Below are 26036 nucleotides of genomic sequence, written 5' to 3'. Positions count from 1 at the left end.
ATCAAACTGCATACAGTTAACCAAAATGTTCCAAAAGAGAGCTTTAAAAAAATAAATTCAAGGCACGTGAGGATGCCTCTGGTAACACGCCCCAGCTCCCGCCCTGACTCCACAGGGCTTAGTCTCTGCTCTTGAAATCACCGCTCGGCGGCTTTCCGTCCTTCGAGTGGGGCCTTCCTCTCTCGCTCGGGCAGGCAGCAGATGCGCATTTAGACTTACAAAGTGCTCAGATCCTCATTTTAAATTGCGAAAGGATTTCTTTTAATACTTGGTATAAAACAATCTCCAAGATATAACATTAAGTATATATAATATGCTATGTATATTTTTAAAATCCCAAAGATTTTAAGTGTATGTTCGTTCTTTACATGCCTGGAGGAGCTCTGGAGTGTGCCTAAGAAACGGTCAAAACAGTTGCCTCCGGGGAGGGTGAGATGGCTGCCGGAGAGGGGAGGACGGAGACTTAGGTTTTTCACTAGACACCCATGCATGCTTTTAAATGTTGTACCATTTACATATTAACTATTAAAAATATCAATGAATTTAAATTTAGAAATGAGAAAAGGAAAAAAAATACCCAGTGAACTTACAGACTTGATTCTCATCTCAGTTTCTTTTTTCTTTTTTAAAGAGATGAGGGTTAAGTTTGGTTTCTTTATTGTTCTGATGCCTCCCTCCCCCTGCAAAACCATGGTTGTGTATTAAGTAGGAGAGTCCAGAATTTAAAGGAAGACACCTGAATGAGACGATGGTTACAAAACCAGGCTCAGGCTGTAGGATTCTGGGCTGAGGCAAAAGACCTCAGTTCTAAAACACAATTTTCTGATAAGTTAGACCTGTTATTTAAAAACTTTCCCAGTGTTCTGATGTGCTTTCATACAGTGTATATGTAAAATACAAAAGGAGTGCTCTTACTAAGGACACTTGTACATTTGCAGCTTGAATATAAGAAAAACAGAGACAAAATTTGTACAGCAAAGCATGTTTAAATGAATGCATTCCTCCTAATTCGTCCTGCTTTAGCACTGCTCAAGGAAACAAAGCAATTGTTTATCTTGAGTTGCTACCAGGAATTTAAAAGACAGCAACAGAAATATTACGTTATTTAGTGTTTTCTAAGGAAAAAATATAATATTTCACTAATTATATAAAAAAGAATTGTATTCTTTTACATAAATTGACACAAGACAGTACATTGCCTTTGTATCTTAAACACTTATTATGCTGAGTAACAATTCTAAGAGCAAATTATCCAAGGAAACACGTAGTGTATCTAAATTTTATGGGTTCTGAGTTACTGCAGATGGTCTAGTAAGAAATGAGAAGCCTGAAAGGAATGTTTTGGATACTATGGGAGGCCTAACTTTGGGTGGTGTAGATACAGATCAAAATGAATCCCTCAAACCAGAGATGCACTTTGTGCAATGGCCTTAAGGTAGTGACAAGGTAGTCACAAACTTGTTCAGGGGGATACACAGGCTGGCGTCCCTCTGGCATAGTTATGAAAGTCCTACAATGAAGATATAGTATCAGCACAAGTTGTTATTTATCCTAAGGCTTTGGCCAATTGGAGGGAACACATGTTATGTACCACCAGCCCCGCCTCTGTCCCTATAAGGTGAGTGTGCAAATATTTCCCCCATGCTTTTTGTCTCCCGAGTCACCCTTCCCCCTTTTCTATTCCTTCAGGACCCAGCAGCCTGGCACACCAGAGTTCTGTAGTTCAAAGTCAGGTTCACAGAGAAGAGATACAAGTAACCACAAGCCCTTGAGTAACCCACGCAAGGAAACTGTTCGGCTTTGGTCTAAATGACTTACATTTTTCCTCGCCCGAATTAGCCGGTAATTGCATGTGGGCAGACTTAGCCAGAATAGTCCAAATGATCAATTAGAAGGCAAAAAGCAGTTCTTTTCTTTAAAGTTCAAGGGTCCCTGTTGAAGAGCCCTACTTCCCAAGCGATGCTCATATGGGCTCGTGCCCAGCTCCCTGCGGTGCCTGAGTATATTGTACATTTGCTTAACGATAATGAATTTAGTACTTATTTTGCAGGAAAATATAGGGCATTTCCATTACATGCAATCAAGCAAAAAGGCTGCAAAATGTGCCACTCCATTAATTCTAAACAGAATCCTTTCCAAATGTCACCCTGGAACCAGAGTATGAGGTTATTATAAATCTGAAGGAATTAGAAGTAATTTTCATTTGTACAAAGGATTTGAGGGACATGACTCTGCCACACACACACATTATTAACTGGGTCAAAATCAATTTGCCAGTTTCAGCGTGAATCACCGAGTCCTGACCTGGCCTGCCCTCGTCGTGAGATCAGTGGGTTCCTGTCCTTTTAGACTCAGGTGTGTACTTGCACAAACACTGGTGTGCATGTACACACAAAACTTTCAAATGTGCAAAGAATGTGATGTAATTAGCTAGTTCTTAGTAGATATGTTGTTCAAAGAGGGAAAAAATGCAACTGCTGGCAAGTCACTTAACCTCTGAGCCTTAATTCCTCATCTGTAAAAGGGGATTGTAACACCTACTTCCAAGGGCGTCATGAGGCTTAATGAGCTTGAGTACCTCACAGCACTTATTGTGGTGCCTGGCACGTAGTTTACATCCATCATATTGGTAACTGTGATCTTTATTTTCATCTTCTGGGGACTCTCTTTTGCCTAAGCTGGTTCCCAAAACACAGAGGGAAATCCGGACCTGGCGCCAGGATGGGGACAACCTTCCCAAGTTCCATTGCTGGGTCGGTCCCCAGGTTCTGGGAGGTGTGGGTCAGCTCGCTGAGTTGGTGATCATTTCCTTCCTTCCTAATTTCAATTCCCACTATCTCTGGGTTGTAGCTGGACTTGTGGGCGGGCACAGAGCAAGAGACAGGAGTAAGCGGGTTAAGGCAGTTTGGAGGGTGGTACAGTCTGTCAACAGCAAGAACATTCGGGCAGCCCCTCACTCCACGTTCCGGTACTTGGTGAAGAGGTTGTACAGCACTCGCAGTGTGGATTTCAGGTCACAGTTGACGATGTCTGCATAGAAAACAGAGAACACCAATTGCTTCCATGGGGCCATGTGTTCCCAGGTTGGCATCCATCGTTCCCTTCCATCCACCACTCATCCCCACGTGCCCAGCATGTTCTGGGTTGACTCATGGCCAGCAGGGGCAGGTGGGCGTTGAAGGATGAGCAGACTGGGCGGCGAGAATTCAGAGCAAGAGGCAGTGAGGGGGAGGTGCAGGGGCCCAGGGGTCTCACCTCTCATTAGGGAAAGCAGACCCCAGAGCACACAGGCCTCACCCCGGACACAGCATCTCCAGGTGAGGGGGGCGCTGGCCCTGACTCTCATCTCACCCGTCCCCGGGCCCTTCCTCCACTGTCTGCAGCCACCACTACAGGGCCCACCATGCCTGGGGGATGAGGGGGTGAATTAGGACTCAAGCTGCCTCTCCCTTAAGGAGGGAGGGCCCCTTGTGGGCACGGGAGCCTGCCTGGCAGAGAAGGGAGTACTTCAGAAATACATGTCATTGGGGGAGAGATAGCTTCAGAGGAAGAGCACAGCAAGGCAGATGGGTTTGAGGCACTAAAGCTTAAGCTGGGGGCTGGAACGTATTTCCCGAGAGTTCCACTACAGGTTCCTCAGCTTCTACGCAACCATTTCCTTCCTTCTTTCCTTCCTGGAGAAGAAGGTGGGTGATACCTGAACGATGACATAGAGTAACAGGAGCTTGCCAGGCAGAGAAGTGGGCAAAGAATTCCAGGTGGTAGGTTTATTGTGTCTTAGCAAACCCAGCTATTTTGGAGAATTGCAAACAGACTAGTACAGCTGGAGAGGTTGGGATGTGAGGGCTGGATCCCGAAAGGTCTTGAATTCCAAAGTACGGAGCTCGCACAATTTTATAGGCTAGCGGCTGGAAACTGGCAGCTGCCGGGCTGCATGTGACCCCCTGACACATTTTGTTTAGCCAGGCCTCCTTCTAGTCCCTGGTGACTGCCTGCCCTGGCTGTTCCAGTAACCCTTCCTGGCTCCTCCACCCTCTCCCACCCTCTCCTTCGCCCAAAGAGACCCCTCTCTTTTCTTGTCCCTCCGCCATTACTCTCTTAGTGAGCCATCCTTTGAAGAACTGGAGTGGAGAAAATAAAGGAACTTGATCATTTAGGAGTGCATGCTTAGGTAATAAGATTATAAGGAAAAGTTAAGACTGAAAAAAGGCAAATTGCCGAGGACTGTAAAAGTGAGGACAGTGGTTACCTTAGGGAGGAGGGGGAGGATTATGCTCAAAAAGGGTGCAGGGCAAGCCGGAGGGAGCCCTTGGGAGCTGGCATCCTCTTCTCCTTGCCCTGGGTGGTGGTGCTTGCTTGGTAATAGTGCACTAACCTGCACATTTGTTCTATGCATCTGTCTATATGTGATATTTTTTACAATAAACATGATTTAAAAAACATAACTGTGTGGGACAGGTGAGGTAGGCAATTAGGCTCTGGGATTCAAAGGTGGGAGAAGTTACCCCAGGCCATCAGGAAAGAAGGGATTGTGAAAGGAGTCAGGACTCTAGAAACGCCCTGGTCACTGGCAAGCAGGGTCCTTTAAGACCAGGCAGGGCCATGGCTCCCAGGTGCTGGTCTTGGGATGCTTGCAGCTGGGGTTGCCATAACCCGGTATGCTCGGGCCCCAGGCTGAGGGCCCAGGGCTGGGGACTCTCCTTAGGCTCCTCCTACCCCAGGTTCCCCTCGTGCCTGCCCCCTTCCAGGCCTTATCCTGGTTGCAGACTGATGCTGCTCTGCCCTGGCTGGGCCCAGACTCTGCCCAGCTCTTTTGCTGATAGACCAGGGACTCCCGGGGACCCCTGAGAGGCTGGAGCTTACGGTTTTCCCTTCTGCTCCCATGTTGGTTCATCACATAGCTGAGCCTCCACCTGGGGCCCTGGCCAGTGGCTAAGCCCTGCATCCCACCCCAGATCACCTCCTGCCAAGTCCTGTGTCCTCTGGGCTGATTCCTGTCCTACCCTGGCTGCTTGGTGTTGAGTGTTTCGTAAATGCCATGTGAGTCAAATATTAGGAAGTTACTCCAGGGAAGAATTGCTAGAAAGGAAGAGAGGGCAAAGGTGAGCTCACCAAGGGAGTGAGCATAAAGGGGAAGGTAAAGCGGCTCTGGGGCCTCTGCAGCAGGCTCCTAATGGGTCCCTCTTGCCCTGTCTAATCCATTCTACTTACTGTAGCCAGACTATCAGACCTCCAGGTATGGCTGTGCAGGATGTGCACTGCACAACCCCGGGGCTCATCATTCACATTTCCAGGGTACCATTACCATAGACCACAACATAAACAGTGGCCTTTGGAGTTGTACAGCTCCCAGCTTGTATGGCTATACAAGCCATTTCACTTAAGAGAAGGTCCAAAATCCTAAATCATGGCTTTGTAAGGTGTAACCTGACCTGGCCTACCTTTCCAGTCTTGCTTCATGCCACACTCCTGCTTCACCGTGCACCGGTCACTCTGCCAGCCTTTCACTACCTCCCCACGGGCTGAGCTTGTCCTCTGCCTGTGCTGTTGCAACATCTAGATTGCTCTTCCCAAATCGCTGGCTCCGGCTTCTCCTGCAGACCTCAGCTCAAAGCACCAGCTCCTTGGGGAAGCCTTCCTGATACCCAGCCTGGGCAAGGGTGCCCTGTTTTACGTTCTCAAAGCCCTCATGCTTTTCTTTCATGACACTCAATGCAGTTCTAAATCAGTGACTTGTGTCGTCTTCTTCTTCTTTTTTTTTGAGACAGGGTCTTATTCCATTGCCCAGGCTAGAGTGCAGTGGTGTGATCCTAACTCACTGCAACCTCAAACTCCTGGGCTCAAGCAAGCCTCCTGCCTCAGCCTCCTGAGTAGCTGAGACTACAGGTGTGAGCCACCATGCCCAGCTGATTTTTGCAGAGGTGGGGTCTTGCCATGTTGCTCAGGCTTTCTGTGCTCATTTGGTTAACATCTGCCTCTGACCTGGGCTGTAAGCTCTTTGAGCACAGAGAGCCCATCTTGTTTTGCTGGGATGCCTGGCCCAGTACTGGCATGTACAGGCCCTTCCTGGATATTAACAGATTATTAATAGATATGGATGAATCTATTCCCAGTGCCCTGGGAACCAAGGAAGAAAATTCCAGAAAGAAGGGGTATATAACAGGGCTGTATGCTCCCAAGAAAATGAGAAGGTTAAGGACCGAAAGGGTGCTCAGGGGACACGGCCACAGCAGGCGGCCTGGGAGAGAACAAGGCCAAGGGCAGGTGGAGGTCAAGTGTTAACAACAGAATGGGCCTGGAAGAAGTAGATGCAGTGGGCACGGGCTGCAAAGGAGGAATCTGGGGGCCTGATGAAGGACAGATATAGACAGAGGCAGGAGGATTTGTTTTTCCCTTTTTTAGACAAGTGAGTTCTGAGGCTGCTACAGAAAGAAAATGTCCATTATAGGAGAATATTTCAAACTGATCATTTTAATTAATTGTAATGGTAACCAAGGTTTGAAGCCCACCTCCACTACAGCTGTGTGACGCTGGTATCATTTAACTTCTCTGAATCCATTTTCTTACCGGTAAAATTGGGCAATACCTTTATGAAAAACACCAGAACATATTAAGGCCCTCTAAATGGTAGTTTCCTTCCTGTTTTCCCATGTTTGCTCATTAGCAGAGCTGTTATGTACAACTGTGCCGTTTGTGCACTGCACAACTCCAGGGGGCACCATTCACATAAACTAAGTCCTATCCTTGGGAAATGCGAGTTGTTTCCTCACCACCTTCCCCACTACCACCACCACCAGGTAGGCTGGGTGAAGAGAGGAGAGACACTGTTTATAATCTGTTTTCAAGACAGCAAACAGCTGCCACCCAGGTAGCCCCAGGCAGACTAGCAGGTCGGAGGGACTGGGCTATCTCAGCCAGGAGAGGGGCTGTGGATTCCTGGGAATGCACTGTGACTCCATGCTATAAACAGAGTTGCTTTAGAGCCTTGGCTTTATAAGCTGCATGATTAGCAACTCAGTTCAGTTCTGACGGCCTGTGTGTGCTGGCCAGGGCCCCTCTCTGGGAGCAGACAGTCAGGACTGTGGGGCTCCAAGTTAGAGACACCAGAGCAGAGGCTGTCTGGCAGGCCAGGGCCCAGGAAGAGACAAATCAGAACCGAGCCAACTCTAGGGAGGAAATGGCCTCTGGCCAAGGGAAAAGGGCTCACTGTGTCCTCCTCTCACCTACTGCAATTAGTGACTCTTTCCATCCATTAGAGGACCATCCAGATGAGTTCATGGTTCTCTAAATCTGCAGACCCAACTCCCGGTCTGTGGCTAGGAACCGGCCTCCTATCTCCACCTGAGCTCTGCCTACCCTCCCCAGCCCCCAACCCCTGCCGGGGAAAAACTGTCATCCGTGAAACTGGTCCCTGGTGCCAGAAAGGCTGGGGACTGCTTCTCTAAATGATGAAGAAGTCAAAGGATGGCGAGGAACCCTCTTAACAGCAGAAACCCAGTCTTTACACAAAGGGACATGGCCCTGTGTGGCCACCAGCTGGTGGGGGCCGGAATAAGTTGGGGGGCCATAAGCTGGGTACTCGGGGTGAGCCGGACCCCAGGGTGTCCATCACGTTCCAGCGCCTGGCCCAACCCCAGTGGACCCATCTCATTTTTGGTCCCTGGCTTGCTTCCCTGTCTGCTCCCTCTTCCCCACTGGACGGGATCCATGCTGTAGAGACGCTCGTTTTGGTGGTGACCCACTACCCTATCTTGTGAATTTGCTATTTTTCTTTACATATTAAAAAAGATTTAAAATATGACAAACATCCAGAAAAGTACATGGAACATACACATACACAGTTTTAAAAACCTGGGGGGAAAAACCCCACCAATGTCCAAAATAGAACATTGTCAACTAGCCTAGAAGCATCCCTGCCCCTTTGACATTCCTGGTCACATCTGGAAAGATAACCATTATCCTGACTTTTACGGTGATTACTTCCTTGCTTTTCTTAATAGTTCTACCATCAACATAGGCACCCTTAAACAGTAGGTTTTAACTTTGCCTCTTCATATTTTATATAAATGGGATCATACTATAGGTATTCTTTTGTGATTTGCTTTTTTTAAACTCAAAATTATGTTTATAGGATTCACCTTTGTTGTTGCATGAGCTGTTCATTTTTTAACAGTTTTATGGAGGTATAATTTTTCAAGAATAAACACTTCTTAATTTTTCTACCTCTCATAGATTTTCAGTGCTTCAAATGTTTTTGGTCATTTTGTCCAATTTTATTCTTTTTTGCAGAGAACAGTCACTGACTTCTTCATGCTGCAGTAACTAGAGGTCCCTCCCTTGTCTTCTCAGTTGAGTGCTTTTTATTGTCATCATCATATAAGGCTCCATGGTATGAATATATTCCAATTTCTGTGGCCAGTGTCCTGGGGATGCACACTCCAGCTTAGGCTATCATGGTATTCTTGGACTTGTCTCCTGATCTATGGACACACCTAGGAGTGGAATTGCTGGGCCACAGGGTACAACAGCTTCCTCTTACTGCTGTAACAAATTTGCACAAATTTGGTGGCCTAAAACAATGCAAATTTATTCTCTCACAGTTCTAGGGGTCAAAAGTCCCAAATTGGTCTCACTGGGATGCAATCAAGATGTGAGCACGGCTGTGTTTCTTCTGGAGGCTCTAGTGGGGAATCCCTTCTCTTGCCTTTTCCAGGTTCTGGGGGTTGCCTGTATTCCCGGTTCATCGTCCTCTTCCTTCTTCAAAGCGGGAGATGGCTGGGTGAGCCTTTCTCACACAACATCACCCTGACACCCCTGTCTCCCTCTTCTACTTATAATCTTCTACTTAAAAGGACCCTTGTGATCACCCTGGGGACCACCTGGATAATCTAGGATAATCCCCTCATCTCAAGACCCTAAATTTAATCACATCTGCAAAGTTCCTTTTACCATGTAAAGTAACATGAAAAGATTCGGAGGATTAGGATATGGACATTTGGGGAGTGAGGGTCATTATTTTGTCTACCACGGAGGGTGTTACAAATCTTCAACAATATTAGATAAGGACATACTATTTTCCCAAATGGTTGTATCGATTTACATTCACACCAACAGTTTCTGTTGCTCTACATCCTTGCTAACACTTGGTATTATCAGAGCTTTAAAGTTTTGGCCACTGTTGGCTTCTGTACACTACTTCCCAGGGGAACGGAGAAGGGGAGTTGAATATTTTGCATTATTACCAGGCACTGATCAAGCCTTCCCCAAGAGAACTGATCACCTGAACTAAGCTGCCATCACCTGCCTGGTTTCTCAGCACTGCTTGCCATCAGGTGCCAGGTTGTAGACTCTTTCAGTTTTAGATATTCCACCTGCCAGCTGGCAGCCCTACAGACTGCAGCCTTGCCTGGTACTAGATGTCTTCTGAGTCCCCACCTGCCTGTCATGCCGGGGTCTTACCCATATTTGATGATGCGCCAACTTGAATGGTGATGATAGGTAGACACGTGCATTTGAAGACGTGTGTTGCCCTAAATAAAAAGCTATCAGCTTCATGCCAATATTTCACCTGCTCCATTGGTTCTGAATTTGATGCTAACCCTTGGCTTACACTAGTGAAGTACTAAAAGGTTATAAAGCCTGGGCAGCAAACATCGTCTGGGAGGCAAGGTACACCAGAGCTTGGAGTGTCAAACAGCATGGCAGAGAATGCATTTTCCTGACCTTACAAACATTTTGCCGTGAAAAATGCCTCCACCACAACCAACTTGATTTCGAAACAGCCTCAAAGAACTACCCACGTTGGCCCCTATTGTAAAGTCTGCAGCATTTACTACGAATCTCACTTTCCAGGTGGAAGCATAGAAGCCAGAGGGAATGCTGGGATACGCTTCTCACAAAGTACAATTTCATAAAATACCATTTCAGTTCTCCTTTACCCACTGGAAATTTTCAGCACGGGCATTATGCCCAGTGTAACAACAAATAAAACAGATGTGTTTTTCCATTCACATTGGTCAGGAAGTTTCATATTAAGCAGTTTAATAATTACATAAAAAATGTCATGTATAGAATGAAATATTCCCATAGATTGATATTGGGGAAATGATCTGTCCTGAGGGAAATAAATATCTGAAAACTAAAATGTCAGATGAAGTACTTCTCATCTATAACTGGGAAGTTTCACATTAAGCAGTTCAAAAAAATGGAGGCAGAAATGATGGCCGGAGCTCTCCCACTGCGTCTTCTACCCAGACGCAGGTGCTTACCACCTGGCCACAGGAAGTCAGAGTCCATTGCCAATGGCATTAGGTTGGCTAGAGTGGCCTTGCAGGGAGAGAGCCCCAGGGGGGCTCTAGCCTTGCTAGAGGTCCTCGCCTAGAGCTGACCAGGGGCTTAGGACAAGGTGGTGATAAACAGGGACTGACCTTTGTTGGCTAGAGCTGATGGCCATCGAGGTCGGGAAGGAGTCATGAGAGAGAGTCCCTATTCCCCAGATGGGGCTTTTACTCACACTGTCATTCTGTCTGGGACGCTAGCTCCTCTGTGCTAATCCCCACACACCAAAGCCCTCCCTGACCCTTCTGGCTTAGCCTGACTGTCCCCAACTCCATCGAACTGTTCCTCCCTCCAGACATGGTGTCACCTCTTTGGTCCTCACAACCTCTTTCACGGCAGTTACCATGACTGTCATTTTGTTTTGGTGACTGGGTGCATCTTTTCTCTTCCGTGGTCAGCTGCAAGTGCCTTGAGTCAGGGACGGTCTCACCCCTCTTGGTATGTCATGATCTACAGGGTCTCAGGCCCAGGAGACCAGTGGATGGTCCCCTCCAGGTAGAGGTCTGGGCGGAGGAACTTGGAGCAGAGGCAGTAACAGGACATGAAAGGCCACCATCCCTACTTGTCCACTTGCCTTTAAACAACCAGGAAAGTGCAAGCTAAAGGGCTGTGAACAGCATTCTCAGTGTTCTGATGCAGCGTACACAGAAAATTATCTGCGACACAGTGTTGAGTCACCAGCTCTGGTAAACTTATACTTCAGTCAGTAAGGGGAGGGAAGCAGACGTCTGTACCAGGAAGACTGCTGAGAGAAGCGTGCCTCCTTCGCTCGCACACGCGCACACTCGCTCCAAGCCAAGCACGCCAGGGCTGCTGGAGCATCTGCTCCCACTGCATTTTCCCCTCGTCTCGTATGTGCCACGCAAAACCCTGCAGATGAAGCCTCATCCTCGGGCGGGGTTGGAGGCTGGAGCAGGAGGAGCGCCTCACCTGTCCGCACAGCAGAGGCAGCTCTGCTCGGCGCGGAGCGTCTGCCCCGCACCCCCACCCCGACTGGCAGGGACACAGCTCTCTGGCGGGTCAGCACTCTATGCAGAGACAGAAGAACCTAGAAATTGGGCACAGGGCAGTGCCTGCAGCAGCACCTCTGCTGGGTCCTGATCCCTGCGATCCCATGGGTGGGATTTCAGACTCTTTTTCTTCCCTTGGCCGTGTGGTTTGCAGCTCACAAAGCGTCTCCAGGACGGAGCAGCTGCACCTAGTCCCACCTTCCCTGGCAAAGACTTCAGAAAGGCAACTCTTCCTTCTGCTACAAGATCTGAGCACTCATGTGCGAGGAGAAGGTCTCACCCTGTTGTCACAAGCCTAGGGAAAAGCAAAGTACCTTCTGGCCGTGGCTTTGGCTTTTCCAAGCCTCCATCTTGCATGAGCTCAAAGGCAAAGGAGACATTCAAGACCTGGCAAGAGAGATGCAGGGCATACGTCATTGCACACTCATTCCTTGACACTTGGGGCCCTGAGCCTGCCCCTGGGGAGTGAGGGAGCCCGGCAGTAGAGCCAGAGCGGTAGAGGCTGAGTTAATTTCAAGAAGAAACATAGCTACCGAAACGGGCAGGCCATGTGGAGTGAGAGCTTGCCGATCCTAGCCCGATGCTGGGGAAGCACTCCTGGAGAAGTTAAAAATTCTCTTCCTGTCCTACTGTGTTTCTGTGCCAACTGCCTGGATTTCAAGCTTGGGGATGTCAGTGCACATGTTTGGAAGGAGCAGATGGCAAGACACGTTCAATAGGCAGAGAGAGGTTTCTGCTTTAGACCAAACGCCTCTTGTCTAGTGAGCAGGATGTAGAACTAGGCTGAGCGTGGGCCTCGCAGTCACCTTCCCTGTCACCTCTGGGGAGAGATGAGGCAGGGCTGTGCATCTGGCAGGAGCACATGGCTAGGGGACCAGGGCCAGGCTGCTGGGGAAGGGAGAGGCTTCCAGGACTCGCAGTGGTCTGCAAGTGGCTCCTTCCCAGCTCAGCTCTCATCAGAATGGGAACCTCCAGCCACTGAGGACCCTGGGCAGAGGGCGAGCCTCTGCTTTCCTCCTGGCTAGCCCCAGCAGGGGTGTGGGCAGAAGAGGCAGGGGATATAGGCCAGGGGCTTCCCTTGGTGTCCCTTACCTTTTGTTCAAAGCTGTCCGGGGTCAGGAAGAAGCTGTGCAAGGGCACGAAGTAGCCCTCCAGGAGGCCCATGAGCAGCACCAGGTACACCCCGTCTGCAAACTGGAGGGAGAGGGCCCGGTGAAGCCACTGGCCCCTGAGCCTCCCGGCCGAGCCCCGTCCCAGGGACTGTCCCATTCAAAAGCCACTGCCCGAGTGAGCTGTTGGCCGGGAGTGAGGGGCAGTGGCCTGAGGCGGGGAGGTCTGCTCTGCAGCAGGCCTGTCCCGTGTCTGGCTGGTCCGACACAGGAGCCATAAGCCCACAGTCCTGAGCTCAGTTGATCCAGCATTTACTGGGCATAGATCGTGCCCCAACTCCTGATCTGGGCACGGGGACCAAAGTGGGGTCAGCATGGCTCCTGCCCTCGGGGAGCTCACAGCCCAGTGGGGGAGACCGGTGTGGGGGCAGCGTGGCAGCTGCGCCGATGCAGGGAAGCGTGCTGGCCTGAGTGAGATGGAGGAAGGTTGCCCACTCCTGACGGCATCAGAGCAGTCTTCCGCAGAGGACGCCAACCGATAGAGCGCTGGGGATGAGGACTTAGCCAGGCGGGGCAGAGGGAGGAGGGACAGGTGATGTCCAAGGTGAACGGCATGAGGCTACTGTGGTGACTTTCACTTTCTGAGCAGAGGAAGGACTCTAGTGTGGCACAGGCCTGGGCATCTTCCTTTCTCACATCTCACCTCATTGTTGCTTGAGAGGCAGCGGGGTGTCCTGTTACGAATGTGGGCTCTAGAGCCCGGCCTCCTGGGTGCCCATCACAGCTCTGCCACTTACTAGCTATGTGGGCAAGTTATGTAACTTCTCTATACCTCGCTTTTCTCATCTGTAAAATGGGGGTGGTGATAGTGTCTACTTCATGTGGTGATTGTGAGGACTAAACCAGTTAAAATGAGTAAAGTGCCTGTAATCTGCTTGGCATGTGGGCAGCACTTAATAAATCCTAACTGTTGCTATTACCGTCTGGGAAAACAGCAGAGCAGTCAGGACACGACTTACTGGCCTTTGCTGGCAAAGCAGACCTATGTGCTGAGGACCATGGCAAGAGGCTCGGAGGCTGGTCCCTTCCTAGAGGCCAGATGGGTTGGGAAACCAGGCCCGAGAGACTCCCAGGCTAAGTGCAGAGGCCGCAGGTCTTCTGCTCAAGGGAGGGCGAGATGAGTGTGTGCCGAGGGCAGGCTTGTGCAGGCAGCGGGGGCCTGGGGTGAGTGAACTTTGGGAGGAGGAGGCCTCCAGGAACAGAGGCTGGCCTGAGCGTATCCAATATTCTAGGATGCTTTCAAAGGGGGCTGGGCCACCAAATGTTTGTGGGTGTAAACAACAGTTTGCTAGAGGCCCAATTTCTTGGAATCATCTTAGGAAGCTTAAGAGAACTAGACTGAATTGCCTGGAGTGTGGGCTGGGTCCAAAGTCTGCTCAGATAGATGTGCTGGCTTGGTCTTCAGCCTTCGTTAAGGGCATAAGACCCCGAGCAGGGCTGCTTCCATTCATCGGGCCTGCAACTCAGGTGGGACCTGAGCACCATTCATCCCACGCCACCCTTAGGTGGACTTAGAAGAGCAGACCCCATTAATTTATGTCAAAATCAAGGCCCTCCTGGTGAGAGCTAAGCAACTGGGCCTTATCTTGGTTGTGGCTGGAATGGGCTGGGAGTAAAAGAATTTAATCTGTGAGCTCAGGGGGGGACCTTGGGTTAGGGTTAGGGTTACCCATAGCTCTGAGTGCCAAACTTAGACTGCTCCCACCCTGAATGGCTGGTTCTGCTGACTTGGTGGGGATAGCGGGTAAAACCTGCAGACACCCAAAGTGCCCAGCAGTGATCCCCTTTTATAGCAACCCTGCCCTTAAAAATGGAGGTGAAAGTTCCAGAGCCCATGCTAGCTCACTCGAGGAAACACCACTTCAACAGAGCATTTCTTATCTCCCAGGAGAGTATATGAAGCTCATTCCACAGAGTCCGGAGACTCTCGGACAGAGGTCAGCCACGGACTTGGGCAATGGACTTTAACAGTAATGGGAGAAAACTAAGATGTAGAAATTCTCCAAGAATAAAAGGATGTTAGGAAACAGGATGCATGACATGTACAGGGAGGAAAAAGAACTTTATAGCAGGTAAATCTGGCAGATGCCACCTAAACCAAGTGATCCACGATATCACCAGGAATGGGGCACACGGACAGATGTCCCTCCGCCTGTGGTGCCCCGAGAAGAACGCAGCCTTGCGCAGGGAGCGCTGTTACTGGAAATGCGTAGCCTGAATCTAACCATGAGGGGGAAACACGGAGGGCCATTCTATAAACCCACTGGCTTGGACTCTTCAAAAAGGTCAATGTCATGCCAAGGAAGGCCAAGGAGTTGTTCTATATTAAAAAGAGACTACAGAGACGTGACAGCTAAATGCAGCGTGTGAGCACATTGGGACCATGGGCAAAGTCTGAATCTAGAGCATTTTTTCCAAGCATATGACATTGCCATTTTAGTAGGTTAAAAGCAGTCAAATGTCAGCAATTTCGTATGATTCCATCTGAGTAGATTAATGTATTGTGTCAATGTTAAAACTGCCTGCTCTGACGATCATATTGTGGTCATCCAAGAGAATGTACTTGTTCTTCAGAGATGTATGCTGAAGTATTTAGGGGTGGAGACAGAAAGAAAAAATGTGGCCCAGTGTTAACAATTGGTGCATCTAGGTGAAGAGTATATGGGTATTCATTCTTACAACTTTTCAACTAAGTTGGGAAAAATCCATGGAGAAATTCCATCTGGTTCTCCCCCTCTGAGAAGAACAGATTCCGAGGCCCTCGTCCCCCTCTGCGGGGAAAGCCACAGTGCCAGTGTGGGAAGCACTGCTGGTGATGCCAAGCACTGGGAACAGTGGCTGTCGAGCAGCGCCCTGCCCCGACCTGCGCTGGGGGCTGTCCCCACCTGGGTTTCCAGTTCTGTGACCTCCAGGTTCAGCTTATTCAGGTGCTTGTTGACGAAAGTGATGAGCGTCTGCAAGGGAAGCAAAGCGGGCACTGAGATGGAGGCTCTCGCCAGGGCCAGACCCCGCGGCTGCCCCCCGGCCTGGTCAGGGGGAGAGCAGGGGACCAGGCCTGGCCAGAAGTGCTGGGCCCAGACCGCCAGGCTGGCCTGATGAGGACGGGCAGCCCAGGAGGGCCCCCTGCAGAGGCTCTCGAGAGCACAAGGAGGGCCACTGGCTCCAGGCCTTGTAGTCACACACAAGTCAGGACTGTGCAAGGAACAGGGAAGTCCCGAGAGGCAGAAGGACAGGGGACGGGTAGAGTGTCTGAGCCCAGGGTCAGGGGGCCAAAGGGAAATTAGGAAGGGGGCCCGAAATGAGATGACCCTACTGCGTCCCTCCTTTGGTACAGGTGCCTGAGCCAGGGGACAGGGGATTCTGTGCGAGCAGCAGGGATAGCTTAGGTCAGCACTGGTGTGAAGACAGGGTGCTCATGCCCACGGAGAGGAAAGAGACTGGATAGGCTTCCGGTGAGAAACACAGGTGAGCAGACAGCTGGGGGACAGCTCCCTGTCTGCGGAGATCAGGTGATGACGCCAGTTTGGGCAGGGAGCTCACAAGCCCCAGGGGTGGGTTTTGCTAATGTTCTGCTGTGGCTCAAGCCCCTCCCTCCCTCGCAGGCGCCCCCTTCCCACCTTTTTCACCACATTGAGCTTGTCTGGGGCGTGGTCGAACAAGGTGTCAAAGGCATCACGCTCTGAAAAAGAAGAAAACACAATATGGAGTACAAGCCGATTCCTGGCTGGGAAGCCACCCAGGTCCCGGGGCCACAACCTTTAAAGGCCCCTGCGGATGGGAAAACTTTGGGGTATTGATTGCGCTAGGAACGTGGGAATCTGGGATTGGGGCTGAGTTTGGGGTTGATTCTTACCCTAGGGGCCTTTCTCTCGTGTGCACGCTCATGTGTGTGCGTTAACGTACGTATCTATGCATGTGTACACAAAGCAACCCTTCACTGGGCTGGGGCTGGGTGCAGGGCTCTGTCAGGCAGTCTGAACTGGGATTAGTCATTTCTCTTCACTATATTCCATTATATTGTGATTTTGTCATGGTTCTAAGGTGTTTTTGAAACTTTTTGGAGGTAGAATGTTACCCAAATATAAAATCATTTCACCCCTTAATTTTCCAAGCCGCAACACCCAAGACAAACATGCTGCTGGAGGGTGCAGCTGAGAGGAGGGGGAGCTGGGGAGTCGGGACAGAACGTGAGCTCTTCCTCTTGCGTGATCTCAGTCACTTCAACTCTTCATACCTCAGTTTCCTCTTCTGTAAAATGTCATCTTAGAAATGACCCTCTCCCAGGTTTGCTGCAAGGATGAAAGGTGAGGATGTATGTGCATGTGCTCGGTAAACTGCACGTGCTCTAGTGTTGTGAATTGTTTTGAGCATGATTGAAATATTTCAAAATATTACTCATAGTACCAGGATCATAGAAAATAGCAAAGTCAGGCTCCCTGTGGGGATTTCCTTGCTCCATGCTCTCAGAGCCAGGAGGTGACATAGCGAGGGCATCTGAGGCAGGGAAGGTCTCCAACAAGAGCCTGGGGCTGGGCGGATTTGTGACCCCAAGTCCTGCCTGCTCATACTCTTGCACCGGTGGACGAATGTGAGACTACCAGAAAGGTGATGGTGATCTCTGACATTCACGGACCCTACACACACCCAAAGTCCTGGGAAATGGGAGAGGAGGAGGGAGCTGTGATGAAGGCAGAGCGCTGGACAGTGTGGGGAGAGGGGACAGTCCCTGTGTTCATACATCTCTTCCTTTACTTCCACAACATGCTTAGAGCAAAAGTGCCCTGCAAACGCCCAGGACCCATCCAGCAGCCCCGCAAGGTCAACAGCCTGATTACTTTCAAGACGATTGTGCAGATCTTCTTCCCGCCAGCAAGCTGTCCCTCCCGACCCAACCAGCCGCCTCGCCAGGCTGGTGCAGACACGCATCCAGGCAGCCAGCTGAGAGCCTGTTCCTCCCAGCTGCTGTAGAATTAACTAGAGCCCCACCGCAGCCACCAGTGCCAGAGAACAATCTTATGCAACTCACCATGCCTCCCGGAAAGAGCCCTGTAGAAAAAGGAGAGAGAAAAAACAATGTGACTCTTCTCTTGGCCTTTTACATTAGAAACCGGTCTTCTGAGGACACTCTGTCACTGCTGGAAGCCCACCCCTACCCTGCCTGCCACCATCCTGTCCTTGGTTGAGGAGCTCGAAAAGCCTCCTGTTGGCATTTTGTTCCACAGTCTCCAATTACCGAGACTTTACCACATTGTCACCTATGTTTTTCCTCTGCTACATGGATATACTGGTGTTAGTGCAAAGCCTGGCATAGTGATGCTTAAAGGACTATTTCTTGCCTTAAATAAAATCACATTGTTGCTTGAAGTTAAGAAAGAATATTAGACTCGGGGGCTGAAGATGCCCAAACAGAGACTCTTAGGAGCGGAGCTGAAGTCACCCCCGATGTGGAATTTCACTGCCCAGGTTGCTGTGGGCAACTGCCTGGGGAGGTCAGTGTTGCCTCTCTCCTGTCCCTGCTGTGATACCCACTAAGACGCACCTGCCATTGAGCCAGGGTGGGCTCTCTCAAAGAGGGCAGGAACTGGAACCACACTTACAGCAGAGAAGCAGCAAAGCATTAGAGATCATTTAGGTTTAAATCCTACTGAGCATTTTTTTTTTTTTTTTTTTTTTTTGCTGTGTGACCTTGGGCAAGCTACTGAACCTTTCTGGGCTCTAGGTCTCTCATCTCTAAAATGAGGATAATGTGAATACCTCAATGAGCAATAAATGATTTACTATCTAGAAATATGTTAGCATAATTCCCACTATATAGGAGATGCTCAAAACATTTTTTTCTCAATACATTTTGGTTCTCATTATAATTCTTATTATGCCAGTTTACCCACCTGTACATCTGTCACCACTAAATGCCCACTTGCAAAGAATAATGAACTTGGAGCGAACTGTTGGATAGACCAAGGATACAGGCTTGGGCTGTGGGGGTTTAGGGGTGTAATCTTGGCTTCATCTGATCATTATGAATATCAGTGGATACAAAATTGCTTCATAAATTGTCCTGTGTTGTCATTATTAGGAGGCTACATCCATGTTTATGTCTTTGTGGCAGAGATGGCAGAGACAGAGGGACCACAGAAACCATAACAGGCAGCTGAGAGATTGTTCTGGAATCTGAAACTTCATACTCCGATTTGGGAGTTTCTCCCAGGCCGTGCTCCTCTCTGGTCTATTTTCCCCTTTTCCAGAAGGTGAAGTCGTGGACACAGACAAGCCCAGCATGGGGTGGGGCCGGATACTGGGGAACACTGTTCCTCCCCCAGCAGGCCTGACCCGGGGAAGCTTTTCCTCCTACCCTTCCTAGAACCAAGGCCAAAAGTTGGTGTGCCCTGTAGACCAGCTGATCCTTTGGCTCCTAAGGCTGGCTCTTGGGGCGACATGGAGGCTGCTCGTGGGGGTGTCCATAGGCCATAAACTGGGCATTTTGGGAAGGGCCACTCTATATCTCTGTCCCACCCCCGGCCTGAAATGCCCACACGTGCACAATGTGGTGCAGACAGGTGCCCTGCACACCTGTCAGCCAGGTCTGGGAGAGGGAGGGAGTTTGCTAGAGACTGGACAAGGCTTGGAAGGTGGTGTGGGTCAGCCGTAATGGAGAAAAGCCAGGAAGGACAGCTGTGCCCACACTGAATCCTCACTACCTCTGGGTGAGTTAAACACTCCCACTTCAGAGATGAAGAGACTGAGGTCAGAGGGGTTAAGGGACTGACCTTGTGAGTACATGGAAGAGTCTGGATTTGAACTCAAGTCGGGCTGGCTTAGTGGTCCCTGCTCCTTTCACTATGCTGCTCTTGTCCAAGTCGGGGCAGCAGGGGATGCTGAAAGCAAACTGCCCGGCTTTGCAGGGAGCCAGGGCCCAGGCCTGCTGGTGATCCTAAACCCGCCCCACCCTAGCTGTTCTTTCTACTTACAAACAAAACTCCTGTTCCCCAGGGCAAACCTTTGATAGGTTCTAATATCCCAGTTTCTAAAAGTAAATGGAAAAAAAAAAAAAAACACAACAAACCCAAAAGACAACTCTAATGTAGAGAAGGGCTTTCTGGGTCATGGCACGTGACCAAATCAGATTCAGAAAAGGAAAAACGTCCTTTTGAAGGTTAACAATTTAAATTCAACCCAGTGTTTATGGCATGACGATTTCATGCTGGTTGGCTTTTTTGGGTACACTTTTTCCTGGAGTGCCACAAAATTAGAATTTTTCAATCACTGCTAATTCCCTCTCCCCACTCCCCACCCAAGTTTGTACCTTAAGCATTGAGAGGCATGTTTTGAATGCATGGAAAAGGCTAAACTATAATCATTGGCTGAAGTCTAATCCCTCCTGCAATCCCAATAAATGAAAACTAAATATCAGCAAATGGATGAATTTCGGAGAAACATCTGTGTTCCATTACAGAATCGCTGGCAACAATGGTGTTGACATACTCTGTGTTACCAGTTATTTCCTCTTGGATTTGCCGAGACTGGAGGATTCCTTCTCGTTTCTGAAATGGGGGTGGGGAGAGGGGTTGGGAGAAGAAGAGAAAAATATGCTTTAGAAAAATCCAGAAACACTAATGAGCATTCCTGATATTGAGAAAGTTACTGGTGTTTAAGAAATGTACCCAAGACAAGATAATGCTAGAAATGAAGAGAGTCCCTGATTTTCTGGGACTGGACTGTACCATTAGGATGTAAGCGCAATGAGTGTTTAGTCCAAACAAGTAGGCTGTTTCTTGGATGGTGAATCTTTCCTTTCTTTATTGGAAGACATTCTGCTGGAAGCAAACTGTTTGCCTCCTGGAGTAATCCACAGTAAACCACATGGAAAGGAAGGCCAGGGTGTGTCTGCCCTCCAGCTGGGGCCACAGAGGGAAGCTGAGAAACACATTTAACTGAGGAGCTGGGTGGAGGAACAGAGGCCAACTTGGAGAATTCAGACAGAGACGGAGGGTTTTTTTAATAACTGATAACTATGGGAGCTTTTAAGTAAGTAGTGCAGTCGTAGCGCAGGTAACTGGCTCACTCTCTGAGAAAAGGTTAAGCATTTTGGAGACTTGCCCATCCAGCTGTGCGTCCATCATCTGTCCACCTCTCTCCCATCAACTCATCCTTTTTCTTCTGTATTTCATGAATCAGAGCCTTCTGTGAACAGGGCTCTGTGCGGGAATCAGAACAAACGCTATGGAGACTATGACGTGGTTTCTGGCCTTGAGCGACTTAGGAGTCAATGGGGGGGATGAAGCGGGCATGTGAGAATGGTTTCCCCAAAGCAGTCCTGGTTTATGCCTGATGTCCCAGCCTAATTATTAACAGGATCCCCTTTCACTCTCAAAAGTGCCGTGGATGACAAATTATGTGGCTGCCCTATGCAGAGAGGAAGTGCTGACCACAGGTCAGGGGCAAGCACCTTCAGCTGGGCTGGCCAGGGAGCCCTTGCAAGGGGTAGGGGTGCTGGAGCTGGCGCTTCAAGGCCAGGTAGGATTTGGCTGGACATCGAGGAGAGGTCACTCCGGTGGGAGCAATGGCCCCAGCCAAAAGGCAGAGTGGGAGCAGATGTGCTCAGGAGGGAGGGTGGCTGCCACTGGTTAGGGGACAACTCTGAGTGCCAGCTTGGGGAGTTTCAACCGCATCGTGTGGGCACGGGAGCTGCTGGAGAAGGATTAGGGCTCAGGAAGACTTTGTGGTGGGCATGAGGAGGGAGATTCATTTTCTCCCGTCCCTACACAGCCTGCACTGGTCACTTGGAGGATGGTCTGCACGTGGCACACGGGTGACAGAGGGAAATTCACCTTCCCAAAGGCTGAGATGAGTGTTACGAAGGAGCCTCCGAGTGCTGGTGGCTCAGCTGAAACCTGCCTTCTTGAGCCTCCTGCAAAAACTTCCAGAAACATTCCTTCATATTCCCAACAGCCACAGAAACTAGCATCCTTGCAAAACACTTTTCTATAAAGGAAAGGTAGAGCTGGGTAAGGCCAAGCGTCTATCTGGATTAGATGAAGAAGAATGGACTTATCAAAGCAAAAAGGAAGCAAAAGTAAAAAAAAAAACAAAACAACAAAACCAGATACCATTTAAAGGGGTGCCAGGTGAAGATAAATTAGGACTTTTTCCAAATTCAGCTTTGACATATGTAACATTTTCACATGAAGCTAATGGAATCCGTGTCCTTGTCTTGTGAAGCCATTCACAGACATAAAACCTCATCTTCAACTTCATGTAGCATTAAATGCTTTCATACAGGATGGAAAAGAAATGTGGCTTAAATAGCCCCTCGCCCAGCACTCTGGTTCACCTCCATGCATTCTTTCTTCCTTAGGGAGTCTTCTCCGCGGCTCATTAGTGACTCACACCCAGTTCTCAGTCCTGCCTCTGTGCCCGTTCAACTTGATAAAGTGAAACACCTCAGAAAACCTGGCATGCACTGATGCTGTTTTATGTAATGTGTCCTCTTTTCTCCCTCATGCTAACAAAACTGCCTGCGGGAGAAATTAAACCGACAACCGCCTTCCGACGCCCTATAATTGAGCTCAAAATAAGGCAGGAGATGTGGGCTTGCAATGACCACTGTTTCAAAATAGGAGCCCCTGTCCCCGGCTCAGATCTTCAACTGCAGTTACTGTGTTTTGTCTGTAGTGATTCCAACAGGCATATCTCATTATTTCTATTAGACAGCTGTTTATTCAAGCTGATAAGAAAAATCCTAAGATGTTCAATAAATTAATATTCAAAGAATTGGAATGAACTGTCATAAAAGAGAAGATACAAAAGGGCAATTTATGTAAAAGTATTTATCTCCTCTAGCAATAAAAAAGCTATAAATGAATATAATGACGGTATGCTTGCTCATGAAAAACATTTTAAAAAATTTCAGTGTCAGTGATATGTGGTCACTAAAGTACTCTTTCATGGACTGCTCCAGGAGCCATCATTTTTTTTAAAAATTGGCTTTATTTTCTAGAGCAGTTTTAGGTTCATAGCAAAATTAAGAAGAAGGTACAGAGAAATGCGGCATACCTCCTGCCCCCACACACTCATAGCCTTGCCCACTGCCAGCATCGCACCGGAGTGGTGTGCTTTTTACAACTGATGAACCTGCAGTTGATACTAACAAGTCACGGTCACCCAAAGTCCATAGCTAACATTAGGGCTCACTCTTGGCGCTGTCCATTCCATGGGTTTTGACAAATGTATAATGACGTGTATCTAAAAATCCTCTGTGTTCCACCTCGTCATCCCTTCCTCCTCAGCTGTAGTTTCTACAAACAATGAAATTGATTCACATGCTATTGAATGGTAAACATCGAGGTGGCCTGGAAGATGCTTGTGCTAGGATGCTGTGGTTGGCCACATATCCATGGCATACATAAAATGCTCAGCACCATGCTTCATGCAAGTGAAGAGCCCAACACATGGGGACAATTAGTACCTTTCTGTCAGCGGCACTTAGTGTCTGAGCAACACACTTTTGCATTGTCTGTGGGCTTCTGACAGCCCTTTCTGCTGTTAATTTGAGGTCTTGTCTCCTGGCAGGCAGGGCCGAAGTGTCATATACCTATTGTGCCCTCTTGCTGCTTAGCAGAGTTAAGTACCCAGAAGGTGGGGAAGAAATACTTTTTCATTAGGAAACAACTGATCAATTGATCCTCCCCTCCTGTTAACATCCGATTCCTGAAAGCTCAACTCACATTTTATCTTGGAAACTGGCCTGGCCTGATCAGACAAAATGCACCAGCCCTCAAGGCTTTTCCTCACCAAGGGATGGCAGAGCTGCCATCTGCATTCTCTATTCCAGAGCCCTGGACCCCTCGATAGCCAGGGAGCTGCTCATATGGTGAGTTCTCCCCTGCTGCATGTTTATTTGGAAAAGAACAGAAACAAGCAAACAAAATGATGACCTTTTGCTAAATGGGTATAAAGTTGGAAAATAAAATTGAATTGGAGTATTTAATGGGGTTAGGAGCAGAGTGAGATAGTCACGGGGAGAGAGCACACCCTCACTGTGGAAATTACACAGCCATATGTGAATGGAAATTCCATCCAACAATCTGGAAAAGATGACTTGGGATCCCAGCAGTGCTTCTGTGGGAGGGTAAAAAGCGGCAGTGCCTTCAACACAGGCAATGGCCAGTTGGGGTCTCTCTCACATGTACACACACATGTACACACACTCTCTCACATGCTCAGATACCTGAGACATCATTTGTTTAACCAAAAAAACTATGATTCTCCATGGCTTGCAGGGCACCCCATGCACTCCTGTACACAAATGCGCACACACACACACATCATTGCCCCTCACTCCCCTACACACACCTCACATGCATGCCACACACCCTCAACTACACATTACATAGACAACCTACTGACAAAAACATGTAAACCACAGTCATGCACCCCACACAACGCTATTCCGTACACAAGCGCTTTTCCATCCTTTGCACACCTATTAGGGAGAAGCCAACATGCGTTAGAAAGCTCGCTCACACGCCCCCCACATCCAGCACATCCAGGCTCACCCAGCATTCATTCAGCTGTCCTCCTAATGATCCACCTGACCTGTCTTAGCTCTCACAGGAACTCAGCCTCCACAACGCCTCAAAGGCATAGGTGTTTGTCGTGGTATTTGTCTTACCTGGACCACAACCACTTGGATGGAAACGTGGTCTGGGAGTCGGATTGGTGCCCGGAAATACTGAGAGAGAGCAACCAGCAGATGCAAGATGGCCACCAGGCTCTTGGCATGAACAGCTGAAATGAAAGAGGATTTAAAAATTAGAGCATCTTCCTCTGGGGTCCAGGCACTATAAGCAGATATTTGAAATGTAGCAGTCCCCTACCTGATGTCCCTTTATTGCTGGACTTCCAATGTAACACCCCTCTAATCCTGGGTTCCTGTTGGGGCTCTGACAACTGCTGAGTTCTGAGCTCAAATCAGCTCTCCCCCAACCCTGTGTCCCCATCCACTGTTTTAATAACCAAGAGCATGTCTGCTGTACACCCGCTCCCCTCCCACTTGACTGTGAACTCTTTGGATCATCACCACTCCCCCGTCCCAAGACCGCAAAGCAGGTCCCTAATATGGACACTGAGGCAGGAGCACTGGTGTCCTTCCTTTGTTCAGGGCTTTTAGATCCCTGGAGGAAGGCCTGAGAGACATCCAAAGGGCTGTGTTGCTCTCATGAGTGCCATGCACGGTCAGTGTAGGCAATGCCCGTAGGGAACAGCTGGGAGGAGATGTTAATGACCCAGCTGGCTTCCATAGTAGCTGCACCATGATCTGCATGTTAAGCCATTTACACTAGAAAAGGCTGGCCCTATTGGGTTGTAGTTTTCTCAGGGTGAGGAGAAAAAGACTGACTCAGTGAGGTGCCACAGGGTCCGGCAGACTGGAACTTCAATTCTGACTTTATAAGCTACCATTTATTTATAGGCCACAGGACCTTGGCTAGGGTGGGCCACTCAAGACCTCTAAGCCATAATTTGCTCATCTTCACAAATGGAGATGACAGAACCTATGTGGACATACAAGTTGTAAGGATTTCTAAAGATAATGTAGGCGAAGCTCCTGGAACATAGCAGGTGCCCAGGAATGGCTGATATCTTTAACTATAACTTGCGTGAAAGTACCTGGCACCTAGACAATTAAAACATGTCAGCTTTCTTTCTCATAGAAGGGAAGATTCACCAGATAGTTAACCTGCCTTCACAGTCCTACCAGCTTCATGACTCTTCATTTACAGGGGCATTTAAAGGAAGAACCCAAAATGCCCATTTCATCTACTTAGCATGCACTGGGCGCATTATTAGCGTGTCATTCTGTTTTCCTTGGGACCAGCGAGTCTGCTTTAGCAAAAGCTTTGAGAAATCACCAAGGAAAGGAAATGATTCAGACATTCCTTTGGAACTCATTAGAGTTTCTTGTTATCACCACTACTTCAAAGAAGGTTTTTCTACTGCCTATGAACAGCAGCTCAACACCACAACAGCAGCTGGACTGCTCTGAACTCCTAGCCTTCCAGAAGAAGGTTTCAGTTTTGCCAACTAAGTTTTACCCACAGTTACAGCCTCAACAAAAGGCTCCGGATGTGGGATGGACCCACTGACATGGCGTGGTCACTGAGGGTCAGGGCAAATCTTGGTTTGCTCTTCTGATTAGAACTGCCACCCACCACCTGCCTGACACTGAGAGCTGTAAGAACATTTGCTGTCCCTTCTCTCTTTAATGGCAGAACATAATACTAGAAAAGTTGTTGTTCTTATAGCCTGGTGACATTGTATACCATCTCTGCTCAATAGATGAACAACATAGAGCTGTACTGTAAGCATCATATGGATGTCAGCCTCTTTCAATGAATGCTTTGTCCTCCTGGGAATTTTTTCAAAAGAAATAATTTCACACACATACATACACACACAATGTGCACAGAAATATTAATTATTTTTTATTTCAGAATATTATGGGGGTACAATCGTTTTGGTT

General features: G+C 48.7%; 1 protein-coding gene across 1 annotated transcript in view; it reads right to left on the bottom strand.

Moving 5' to 3' along the window:
- Nucleotides 1–919: 919 nt before the first annotated feature.
- Nucleotides 920–26036, bottom strand: part of PARVA (parvin alpha) — a 145895-nt gene continuing 120778 nt past the window's right edge. The window contains exons 6-13 of the mRNA XM_069471173.1: nt 24189–24304; nt 20000–20058; nt 17544–17563; nt 16135–16196; nt 15403–15471; nt 12441–12542; nt 11663–11735; nt 920–3030 (exon numbers count right to left, since the gene is read on the bottom strand). Of these exons, the coding sequence (XP_069327274.1) occupies nt 2954–3030; nt 11663–11735; nt 12441–12542; nt 15403–15471; nt 16135–16196; nt 17544–17563; nt 20000–20058; nt 24189–24304 (578 nt within the window). The 3' untranslated portion in view covers nt 920–2953. The remainder of the gene's footprint in view (nt 3031–11662; nt 11736–12440; nt 12543–15402; nt 15472–16134; nt 16197–17543; nt 17564–19999; nt 20059–24188; nt 24305–26036) is intronic.

Source organism: Eulemur rufifrons, chromosome 6 (assembly GCF_041146395.1).
Source record: "Eulemur rufifrons isolate Redbay chromosome 6, OSU_ERuf_1, whole genome shotgun sequence".
Taxonomy (NCBI): domain Eukaryota; kingdom Metazoa; phylum Chordata; class Mammalia; order Primates; family Lemuridae; genus Eulemur; species Eulemur rufifrons.
Note: the sequence above shows the minus strand (reverse complement) of the source record. Positions and strands in the feature narration are given on the sequence as shown.